Source organism: Orbicella faveolata, unplaced genomic scaffold (genome assembly GCF_042242905.1).
Source record: "Orbicella faveolata isolate gen_17 unplaced genomic scaffold, um_ofav_v1 contig_47, whole genome shotgun sequence".
NCBI classification, from domain to species: domain Eukaryota; kingdom Metazoa; phylum Cnidaria; class Anthozoa; order Scleractinia; family Merulinidae; genus Orbicella; species Orbicella faveolata.
This window is the reverse complement of record NW_028301577.1, coordinates 19,740,668-19,753,038: the sequence shown is the minus strand read 5'-3', so window position 1 is coordinate 19,753,038 and position 12,371 is coordinate 19,740,668. Positions and strand designations below refer to the sequence as shown.

The 12,371-nt window shown below is 38.5% G+C and overlaps 3 protein-coding genes across 3 annotated transcripts; 1 reads left to right on the top strand and 2 right to left on the bottom strand.

Moving 5' to 3' along the window:
• The first annotated feature begins 4,207 nt into the window (after positions 1–4,207).
• On the top strand, positions 4,208–9,901 carry LOC110066890 (vacuolar protein sorting-associated protein 37B-like). Its single transcript, XM_020774146.2, has 4 exons — positions 4,208–4,550; positions 5,712–5,883; positions 6,749–6,831; positions 8,727–9,901. Exons 1-4 carry the CDS (start codon positions 4,383–4,385, stop codon positions 8,886–8,888), a joined length of 585 nt encoding a protein of 194 aa, XP_020629805.1. The 5' UTR covers positions 4,208–4,382; the 3' UTR covers positions 8,889–9,901.
• LOC110066891 (uncharacterized) lies at positions 7,616–8,216 on the bottom strand. Its single transcript, XM_020774147.2, has one exon. The coding sequence runs from the start codon at positions 8,214–8,216 to the stop codon at positions 7,698–7,700; it is 519 nt and encodes a 172-aa protein (XP_020629806.2). The 3' UTR covers positions 7,616–7,697.
• Positions 9,902–10,855: 954 nt separating the features above from the next.
• On the bottom strand, positions 10,856–12,365 carry LOC110066889 (dnaJ homolog subfamily C member 30, mitochondrial-like). Its single transcript, XM_020774145.2, has one exon. It carries the CDS (start codon positions 12,281–12,283, stop codon positions 11,624–11,626), a length of 660 nt encoding a protein of 219 aa, XP_020629804.2. The 5' UTR covers positions 12,284–12,365; the 3' UTR covers positions 10,856–11,623.
• Positions 12,366–12,371: the final 6 nt, after the last annotated feature.

The following is a 12,371-nucleotide window of genomic DNA, read 5'->3' as shown; positions in this document are numbered from 1 at the left end:
TTTTTTAAATAGTATTAAAAAGGCTACCGTGCTATGAGTAGATTTTTAGTAAATTATTTTTGCAGTTATTGCTCGAACTTTGAGCGGAATCCGTCTTAATTATGTAAGGCCACAAGTGAAATTGTCTTTTTACGAAAATCCTCGTTGAAGGGTGGAGTGTTGAACTCAGTAGTTTTGTCTTTGTTATCGACCAATCAGAAAATAGTACGTCAGCTTTTCGTATTGCTTAGCAACAATTAACCCCAAAAGAAGGGATTCCCGCCAACAGGTTTCGTGGTTTGCTGTACAGGTCTCCACAACCTTACGCTAGCTATAACTTCTAATTTGGCATTGTTGATCCACATTTCAGTCGCGGACTTTTAGTTTATCATTTTCTTTAGGTGGTTTCTGTCATCCTGTAGCAGTGGGAAATCCATACAATGTCAGAAGAGCGGGATGGGTGAACAACCTGATCTAAGCTGTCTTGTCGATTCGTACACTACCGATAAGAGCATAGGGTTAAAATTCAGGCTACCGGGGGAATAGGAAGAGTGGAGATTTTTTCTTGATTTAAGAATGGATAATTACATTTTTCTCAACAAAAAGGAGAATGGGCTTTCCCCGGCTGAGATCGACACTGCTGGAAGTCTATTGCCACCGTTTAAGGTCAAACATTTCTTTCGTTCTTCTTGTTTTCCCTTCTCGTAACAGTTAATTAACATCTGGCTTCATAACTTCAAAATTAAACGACAATCTTTGACGTCTGTGTTAAAATGAGTCTTTGTGCAAAACTTGCCATTCATATGAAAATCAGGAGCCCATTACCCTGAGCTTCCATCTCCTATACTAACCCTGTGAGTCGACCCTTTCCCGTATCTTTCCATTTTTTGAAACAGCTCTTGTAGGAGTTTTAATAATAATAATAATAATAATAATAATAATAATAATAATAAAAGTATCAAGATCTAGCAAGAGAAGTTCGAGAAATGTGGGGTGTGAGGACAAAGGTTATTTCAGTGGTAGTGGGAGCATTGGGATCAATACCACTGAGATTGAAGGACAATCTGAGAGCCATTGAGGTGGGAATTCCTGTTGGACTGATCCAGAGATGTGCATTGTTGGGGTCGGCAAGAATTCTTAGAAAGGTGCTGGAGATGTAGAAAGAAGAGAAAAAGCAAACAAGGGGTGTTTCTTGGCTTCCCTAGGCAACTTGTTGTTGCCCGGAGCCAATGACGAAACCAGCTTCAATATCATCAATAGCTGTGCGAATCTTTAATAATAATAATAATAATAATAATAATAATAATAATAAATAATAATAATAATACATAATATTTTAAGAGGAGGCCTCCAATCACCTAGAGGTGGTTTTCAGGAGGGTCCTATGAGAAAATAAATGTTAAACCCTTAAAATACATTAAAATCTAAAATACAATAAAAAGGACAAAAACCTATGCGGTAAGCTAATTAAGATTAAAAACTAAAACAAGAATTAAAATACTACTAACTAAGGTTAAAAATGGTTCAGTAAAAACTGTTTCAGTTTGTATTTAAAAACAGTTTTCGGCATCAGTTTCTTTAAAGCACTTGGTAGTGTGGCCAAGTCGTTAATGGCTTTATAATATGTTTTGCTTTTTCCCCATTCCGTTCTTGGCCTACTGACTTTGGGCATGTAGCCATTTCGGGTATTATAACCGTGTTGTTGGTTCATGGTGGATCTGAATACACCGAAATGTTCGGGGATGCTACCTTTTATTGCATCTTGCACAACACAACACCGATGACCGAACCGCCTCGCATGTAAAGACACCCACCGCAACGACGTCAGAACCTCTGCTGATGACATTTCCGACTTAACGATCTTCTTCGCAAAGCGATTTTGAAAAGATTGTAATTGTTTCATCTGTGTTGTAAGACCAGGCTGGTCACCCCAGACAATATCTGCATAATCTAGGTGTGGTAGGACAAGGCCATTAAAATATGATGTGAGACTTTTCTGATCCAGCATATGATAGATTCGATTGAAGACTGACAGGCGATGTCCTAATTTTTGTAAGAGGCTATTGACGTGCATCTTCCATTTCCATTTCTCATCCAATAATACGCCTAGATACTTAAATGATGAAACACGATTTATTTGCCCTTCATCAGTAGAAAACTGAAAGTCATTAAACGGAGACAACATTGTCTTGCTACCCGAAAGCATCAATTTAGTCTTCTTCACATTAAGCGTTAATTTGTTGTTGGTGTACCAGTCGGAGATTAGAGTGAAGTCATGTCGAAGGGCATCATTAAGCTCTTGGGGTGTTGACGCAGTAACTATTAAAACAGCATCATCCGCATACAATATGAGTTCACTCTTCGTTACAGCAGTTTTCACACGGCCTCTTTTCAATACCCAACCATGTCAGGGCTAAGACCATTCTTTGTTACAACAAAGACTGAGACCCAACTTTTGCCGTCTATTTTGCATTATCTATATGTAGAAACAAGATATTTCGTGGGAGACCAAGAGACCTTTGCCGGCCTTGCGCTAATTACAGTTCTGAAAATAGAACGATACGGGAAAGGGTTGACTCTACGTTACGAGTGTTTTCACTGTCACGCAATAAAAAATAACATAAAAAACCATTCAATGGATAAAGTCAAGAAATTGTGATGTAATAGAAGATAAATAAAGAAGACAGTTCTCCAAGTTTAAGGTGTGTGCGTGGTCCCAAAGTTGAGATATTCGTCGAAATGTTGCGCGCAAAATTATAGAACCTAGTATGGGGCCACCATTTTGGTGGACCTCCTTAGTCCTCCAATATGGCGGCCGGAAAATAGTGTTAACATCTGGAACTTACTTTGGCTATCTAGGACACTGATTAACTCCACTGAACAAGCAACATTTTAATAAGCAATTTTCCAAACACTTTAACGTCTTAAATGGTTGTGGGTTGTGAACATAATATCCATCGTGTATGTAGCATGAAGTGTAAACCTATAGACCTATGGACCTATGGACCTGTGGACCTGTGGTCCAGTGGACCTGTGGATCCCTGTGTCCTTTGGACCTGTGGGTTGTGGATTGTGGACATAATATCTATCATGTATGTAAACGAAGTGTGGACCTGTGGACCTGTGGACCTGTGGACCTCTGTGGAGCTGTGGACCTGTGGGGCTGTGGGCCTATGGACCTGTGAACCTGTGGGTTGTGGGTTTTGAACATAATATCTATCATGTATGTAGTACGAAGTGTGGACCTGTGGACTGTGGACTTGTGGACCTGTGGATCTGTGGACCTGTGGACCTGTGGGTTGTGGACGGCATGTCTATTCTGTATGCAGTAAGAAGTGTGGACCTGTGGGCTGTGAAAAGAATGCCTATAATATATCTAGTAGGAGGTGTGGATTTACGTAAATTATGTAGTTAAGCAGGATTAATATATTTCCAGCTTGATGACGTATAGTGTACTCCAGTACCTACAGAAACAACCTAAAAATCACGAGATAAATACATATTTTTCAATAAACGCGATCGTAGCTTTATGTCACACACCGCCAAAACTCTGAAATTCAAAATGCGCTGGTTTCCAAACGAAGGATGTAGACAGATGTTAAATTAGTACCTCTTATGCCTAATGAGGATAAAAACTTTGGTGGCCCCTTAGTTTTAGATTTAAGAATTTGATGACGTGACGTGAAAACACTCTATAGTACATATGGAGGCTCCGGCCGGGTGATGGGCTTTTGATGAAAATGTATTTCACCTGCAACTTCTTTTTCATGTAAATAAATTTCATTTTCATATGAAGGACGCGTTTTGAAACAGAAGCACAAAGTAACTCGGAAATGGCCTTTTAATTTTACCCAAGTAAAGCAAACGTTAGCGAGCTCTCCGCTACAACTCTTACTCATCATAAATGCAGGTCTTATGCATGATTACGTCACATTCTAAAAATTCACCAACAAGCCTCGTTTGCGTGGGATTTTCTAGGAATATTTGTTCAAGGAGGATGGGCTCCTGTTTCATGGTAAATTTTACAGTTTGAATTTTTAATTATAATGAGAGGCTTGGTGGTAAAATTTGCTTGCCTGATGTCAACTTGCATAAGGGCTATTCAGTCGTAAAGTTACGTAAACCAGAGAAAAAACCACGCAACTACCCGATTTTTTAAATGCAAAACGGAGAAAGACTGGGCTGGTAAAAAAAACGTCGGATCAGGCGAGGCCACTAAGTGTTCTAGAATTAACCATGACGCTCTCCGCGCCACATACAAACATAACAGCTCCGAACGGTACCATGGCCAAGAAGCAAGCTGCACGAAGCTAAGTGGGAAATGTTATTTTATCGACGCAATATTGGAGGTATTTAAAGGGATCAAGAGTTTAATTCTGATTTGACTTCCACTCGTAATCGACATGTCTGGATATGGAGCCCCATCTTTGGTAACGGCGCCCGCCTTGAATGAGGCTAAAGCCCTCCATGATTTGACAAGCTTGTTGCGACACATTGACGACAAAGGAGAATTGAAAGAGCTGCTAGAGAATGAGAGCCAACTTAATGACATCATTTCAGATAACGAGGAGGTTTGTTGTTTAGCGTGTGCGTACATTATGTATGGGTTTGTTTTCCTTTCTATGGCTCAGGATTTAATGACTCCGATCACGTTTTCTAAGAATTTCTTTCATAAAGTCATTCACTTTTCATACAAGCCAGAAGTTAAAGTAATACTTGCCGTGGATTTCTTCGTTATAATCGTTTTAAACGAGCGTACTTGTTTAATAAATAGGGAAAGGATTTCTTTCTAGGTAGTTGACAGCAGTATGTGTAGATGAGTTCTTGCCTTTCAGACATAACATTCTGTGTAAGCTGTCGAGGTTGTGTTCATGATTATGAGTTGAACAGTGACTAGATTGTAGAATACTGGGCCACTTATTTGGATCTCATTGAATTTGAATGGTTCCTTTTGTGCTGCGTTCTTTAGCCTGGTTCACACTTGCGAGATAAGCATAACACAAGTGAAATAAGCATAAGCCCAAGCACAAGAAAAAAGGAACATGTTTCTTTTTCTTGTGCTCATTTCACTAGTGTTACGCTCATCTCACTGGTGGGAACCTGCTTATTTCACTTGTGTTATGCTTATCCCACAAGTGTGAACCAGGCTGTAGAAGTGTTGAGAGATATTTAATAAGTTACCCGGTATTGCAAAATTGCTCTACCACAATCCTTTTGGTTAGCACCAAGAAATTGAGACCTCTGGGAGAAATCAAAAGGTGTGCGCCATTTTTGAAATTGAATGTATGAGCACAGTCAAACAGGAACCAGGATTTTCTGGGTCCAGTTTTTAATTTCATCCAGAGCATTGCAAGTTCCAAAAATGGGTGGACTCAGGAGAGGAAATTTTCTCTTTGACTCGGTTCAGCCTTAGGGTGGAGTGAAGTAGGAACTGGTGGGGGGAGAAATGTCGCTGGATTGAAATTCTGAAATTTGACATGGTCATTAATTTTGTCCTTAAGAACATTGCAAAGTAGAACTAATTTAACATATCAGTTGAATATTCTACTATTATACACCAGTACAATGCATGCTATTTCAGCCTGCACCAAAGTTCATTCAGGGAAACCTACATTAAAAGCTCCTTGGTGTAAAGAATGTGAGGGGAAAACCTAGAGGAGAGAGGGGGGAAAAGAGGGTCCAGTTGTTCAGGGTGATGTTCTAAAGAAATACCACTTTTTGTGAATATGTAGGTAAAAAAGGTCAAGACTCAGCGAGAAATGCTGCTGGCCAGTAATAGAAGCCTTGCTGAATACAATCTACAGCAACAGCCAATACTAGAATCAAGAAAAAACCAACTATATGAAGCTCACCAAAACAAGGCTGTGATTCAAGGGGTGTTTGAAAAGAACAGACAAAAACTGGGTAAAGTGTCCTTAATTATTTATGTTATTTAGAATCATGTACAACTTTTGGAAACATTATGTCCTATTTTTTGGGATTTTAGAGTCAGATAATGAAGAAGTCTGGATGCAAATTCTTGTCAAGGTTAATGCGTTTTTCCAAGAAATATTAGACAAGACAATTTACTGTCACAATTTATCTCTCCAATCTGGGGTACAGATGGAGACTGGTAAACTGTTTGGGCAGCCTTAGTACAGAATGGTACAGCTTAATCTGGGGGAGAAGCAGCCCAGCAGAATGGCATAATGTATGAACTGTAAATCCTCGAATTAGCGTCCCCCCTTGTATAAAGCGCCCACTTTGAATAAGTGCCCCTCCTATCGGCTGAAATTTAAAATAAGCACCCCCCCTTCCCCCTTAATTTGGGGACGAGTAATAAGACAACGAAGGATATTTAGTTTTTGCCATGTAGTGTTAGATTTGTACATTGTTTCAGTTTCTGAACACGTTAAGTGAACATGTTGAACACATTAAGTACTAACGGTGCAGCGATTTAAACTTAAGGATCAGCTTTTTATGTCAATAAACAGCTCATGTTGTTGTTTACACACAGATGATGTATTAAAAAATGATCATGTCAGGCCACGATTTGGGAAAAATTAAATAAGCACCCCCCGGTCTTCTCCTAAATTTGAAATAAGCGCTCTGGGCGCTAATTCAAGGATTTACAGTATTAACAAACTCCCTTATAACAAACTCTTCAGTTTAACGAACTTAATTCTTTACCCAGCCAATGTAACCAACAGTAAGTTGAGAGGAACAGAACCCTGATTCTTTTGATAGCTGAACTTAACATTGAACAATGTGTCATGACCTTTCCTTGCAGAGGCACTCTCAAGCCAATATTCACCAGACACAACATTAGCATTGCTGCAAACCTCTACAGCACAAGCTGAAGAAGAAGCAGAGGTGAGTCAAACTAAATATAATGACAATAAAAGTTGACAGTTGTTGAGATAATACATTGGTTGTGGCTAGTCTGATGCAACGTTTTCATGTCATCCCGGCCAAGGGACTCTTCAGAGACCTTTCTGCTTGGGTGGCTTGGCAAACAAATGTTGACAGCAATCTTGCCTTATATCGCATAAAGATCCCCAACCACACAGAATCATGAGTGAAAAATAACGATAAAAGTTGACAGTTACTTGAGTGGGTAAATGAAAAATTGATATTGTAAGAGGAAGAAAATTAGAAGAAGCCAAGCAGTTGTTACATTGAAATTCAGGTTCAAACAGATCAATGTTCTTTATTGTGTAAAGAGGGCAAAGTCACTGCCTTGTGTGACTTTATTCTCTCAGTGTGGCTTTCTCCTCCTAGGAGCATTGATGCATATTATTTTGCAATTTTTTGGGGGCACATTGACAAACATACTGAAGAGTGTATCTTATCCAATTGTATGTCAAGGTGAAAGCAAAAAAGAAAGATATCCATTATAAGCCAATAAAAAAATTTCTTGTGCAAACTAAATCAAGACATAGTCTAAATTGAATGTAAGTTTTGTTAAATAGAGTTTGATTCTATGTAGATCAAAATAAAATTGTTAATCAATAATAGAACAATGAAATTTTATATTATTTCTTATAATATTATGTTACAGTCGAACCTCGATTATCCGAACTCGTCGAGACCTCGGTAAATAGTCCGGATAATCGAAAACATGAATATTAATGAATAGAAATGTAAACAAAAGGTATACAGCAAAGAAAACATCATTTTAATTGTGAAATCTACACAGCCTGTATGTATTTACAAATAAAAACTTTCAGTTCAGGTATTTACAAAGGTGTAAAATGTTCAAGCATGTTTGTTTGCTTCAAAGACTTGTAGCTTGATCGCGTTGCGAAGTCCATCATTCGTCTTAGCTGCATTAACTGCACAGGGTCAATATCGTTCTGTGATTCCATCCACGACAAGCATTTTTTGAAACATTGCACTGCCTCTTTAGTCGATACTATTTTCTCGTCCTTGCCCTCATCTTCCTCGTCGCTACATACACTTTTGCTTTCCGTCAAATCTCCGACAACGGTGGCTAAAATCTCTTCATCAGACATTTGCTGTGAAGTCGGGAGCTCGTTTTCCAGATTAAGCCAGTCTTCCACATCATGAGCATTAGGCATTTCCTCATTGTCAAGTTGTTGTACATGTTCCAACATTTCGACCATGGACTCAGCGATATTATCCTCTCTGAATTCGGGGTGTGAATTTGGCTCGCTGTTGTCCGAATGAATTCTCAATTTATCATAAGCCTTGCAAATAGATTCCGGGCTTCCCTCGTACCAAACATCTGAAAGCATATAAAGCGCTGATGCCAAATTCTTGAGCTAAATTTGTTCCTTTCTCTCCTTTATCCAAACATGAAATAATTATCTGCTTATCTTTAATCGATAGAACGGCTCGCTTTCGCTTTGTAGACATGTTTTTGATTTGAGTTTACGATCAATCGCTCGTGTGTTTACATAACCCACGCGGAAGGAACTAATCCAGCATGAAATTCCCTTGGTAACAAAACAATTGAGCCAATCAGATTTCAGCTGAACGCATCAGAATATTTCTTTGTCTTGTCGCACTTGTGAATTTTGAAAAGCGCACAGGATAATATGCTGCTTCAACAGTCTTTTGAAAGGATTATTTGGCTTTTTGCGACAACTAATTAATATTCAGGAAAAAATCGGGACCATAGAAAAAAGTCCGGATAATCGAATAGTCTGGATAATCGAGGTCTGGATAATCGAGGTTCGACTGTACCTAAAATTAAAATGTACCTGTCTACAACTTCTAATTGGTTTTCTGAATTTTTTTTTCAGAAAATTGCTGACAGATTTCTAGATGGAGAAATCAATGTTGAGGACTTCATCCAAACATTTCAAAGTCAGAAAACTGTTCATAGCTTACGGAAAATTAAAAGTGAAAAATTGAGTGAGCTGTTAAGAAGTAGAACATCTTCCCAATATTCATATAGATTTTAGTAAACAACTTAATGTACTTTCTAGTAAATTGTGAACAGATTTAAAAGCAGTATGTTAGGGGTGGTGTATGGTAAATGCAAGACCGTGCAAGATGAGAGTAGCGTTTCTCTTTGCAAGCCCGAGACATTTTGACCTTTCATTTGCAACACCAAGGACTTGAAAGGTCAAGACAGTCAGGTTCTAAGACGTTTAGATGTCATTTATATGTAATTTTTAAATATAGAAAGAAACGAATTGCCACTTTGAGACTTTCTTAGCCTTGAGACACCCGTGAAATTTGATGAAAATTTTGTGAGACCCATGGTTTTTGAAGCACCATTCACCACCCCTTATGTAGTTTTAGTGTGCAGTCACTCATAAAGGTCTGGTTCTGGTGACTGATGTTCTAACATTCCCTATGATAGACTGTTGCAAAGTTAAGATTTAAGATTTAAGATTTAATTCATTAGACACTGGCATGTCAATAACTTAAATGTTCATTGTCCCTAAAGATGACTCCACTTGTTGTCTCAAAATCATCTTAGAAAAGTTTAACTCCGGTGCATTGTACGACAACTTTATCAAAATGCTGCTTAGTTCCTGTATGGCTTTCTTCCACGTCTTCACAGTCAATTGATTTCAGTGATGTATCCGAGATGCACTGTAAATGGCTGGACCACTTTTCGCCTCGGACCATGTGACCCAAAAATGATTGACTATGGCGAAGTATTGAGCCATAGGAAGTAGGCAACTCAAAATGGTGGAAACACAGAACAGAAGCAAAAGTAATTGTCTTATGGCGCTTGGGGCTATATTGTTAGTCAAATGTACAAAAGGAATATTTAGCTAAGTGTAGATCTTTTGATTCAGTTGCTTTGGAATGGCAATGCATTGCTAAGGAAAGTAGTGTATTAGGTGTATGGAGTCTACAGTAACATAAAGTACATCAAGATAGAGCAGATTTAAGCATTGTTGTAGTGTTGTTGGTGTTGATGCAAATTATTTGCCTTGATAAAGATGTTTCATTTTGGAAATGAGATGTCTTACCTTGATTATTTTTGTCCAAAACAAGGTACCAACCCTTTAGTTTGTTAGAAACATAATCAGCCCAAGAGTCTTTTTAAAGCAATCCCATACATTCTAAGCTTCCTCCCAGTATCCCACATGCTGCTACAGTGAGAAGTACATGGCAGTTCATTAGCATCCTGATTGCAAGTTGCTGAATGCAGGTTGACAAAATTACTCCACATCCTGGTATGCAAACTAGAGTTTCACATGGCTTTGACATAACTTCATGTAGTACAAATGACTTAATACAAACAAACAAATTGAAAAATGTTGTATCCACGCTTGCCACAAACTTTTGAATTAGGTGGCTTAATGTTGGAGTGGGGAAGGATTTTGTAATTTTTTTTTTGAGAATCAGATAAATAGCCCTGCATAGAAGCCGGCAAAGACAAGCGAACTACATGATTTTTGCTGACAGCTGGCTATTTTTGACAACCCCGTGCATCTCAAAACTTTTTCAATGGCACAAAATCCTACCATGGTAGTGTTTCACAAAGTTTGATATGTATGATCAAAGCTCCTGAGGCAACTTGTTGACTTATGACACAACTAGTGAAATAAAACCACAGTTCTGTAACCTACATTGCATAGTACTTGCAGATTCAAGGTTATTATAGAGTGCGATTTGGAAGTTGGCAAAGTGTATTAGGTGATTTTGTCAGCAATTTCACGAGCAGTTAAGAATGTGTTGTTTCGGACTGATTCAACATTCCAACAGTGGCAATGTGAACTCTTTTCTTTCTATTAACTTGGTAAATTGTTCTGTATTTTGGTTGGGTGTTGTTTCCACTGCAATTACTTATTACTGGTAGGTTGAAAGTCAAAAAAGCGAGCACTTGGAATTGATGTGGACATGATAATATTATTCTGTAACCACCAATCAGAAGGGAGATGAAACCAGATTAAAAGGAAACTGACGCTTTGTCTTGATTAGTCCCAAAAACCATGCTGGAGACATTGTTTTATTATAAAATTATCACTATTGTAGATTGTTTTCAAGGTATTTACATATTTCCAGTGATCAATTTATGAAAAAAGTAACAATAACTTGACTCAGATACTTTGAAGAAGAGACCAAAAGAACTTTTTCATTGCTAACTAAACATTGAGTTATTTTGTTTTTTTTTTTCTCCAAAGTTTGGAACCAGATTAACTTATTGAAGGAAAATTAAATATTTGTACACACAAGGGCAATCTCTTTAGAACTGAATTGTAGTAAGAGCACTGTAACGCTTGTGTGAGCCTATGATGCAGTACCCTGTGAGGAGTGTGGTATCCTGTGAACAGAGTCACTTCATTCTTTCATTTTGCAGTTCCATCAATGGCAAAAAAGCATCATAGGCTACTGCAAGCATTACAGTGTTCTTACTTTATACGTGGATGCAATTCTGGTTGAGCTAATAGGCCCAGTCAGAGATCTGCGATCGTGTCTCCCGACTTACCTAGGAAAGATCAAAGTGACCCTGCTTGCAGGGTATTAATGCACTAATTCTTTCCATAAGAACTAAACATGCTGTTTTGTTTGGTTTAGACAAAATAATCTTTTGTTAGAATGTATTAAAGCTGATAAAGTAAAGGAGATTAAAACCCTTTTTCTCCCAACCTTGGCATCAAAGTTCTCTTCACTATTAATTAATTTTGCCTATTGAGAGAACATTGGTTTTGATCAGTGCTGGGAGTTTAAAGGGCTAGTCGTCTGTGGATTCCAAGATTTGTTTTCTTTGCCTGCTGAGATAAATATACATAAAGGCAGATATTGCAGCAGTAATGATGAAAAAAGTCTTCTTCATTGTACCGGGTCCTATTTTTGCCGTGCTTGAATTTTCTACCTTAAGCTCTTCTCTTCTAATTCTTGTTCGTTGATTTCGATCGAGCTGGTTTGAGTAGTGAGCTTTCGTCCATTCATCAAAATTGTAAATTGATGCAGGATCCTTCTTAAATGATTGGGGTGGCTTATAGGCATGAGTGTGCTCCGCGCGTAATTGTCCCTCGACAATAAGTTCTCGATCGTATTGTTTTCTCGTCTCCTTATTGCTTAGCACGTTGTAAGCCTCGCTGATCTGTTGGAATTTTTCGTGCGACTCTTCGCTTCCCTTGTGCTTGTCCGGATGGTGCGTGATGGATAGCTTGTAAAACGCATTTTTTATCTGTGCCTGGGTGGCCTTGGGTGACACGCCAAGCACTTTGTAGAAGTTCTTTTTCCTGGTCTTTTCGCGGGTGCTGTAATATTTCACTGAACATGATCTACGCAAGCAACACAAAGATGTTCCCTTGAACTCAATGTTCTTCAGAACACTCCATCGCGTAAACGATGCATTCTGCACCAAGAATCTGGACAAAAAACTCATAACACAAGTTGCACAACAAGGATCAACCGGCAACTGCTGCCGCCATTGCTTTCCAGCGAAATATTGCAGACAACAAATACTGCAGTCG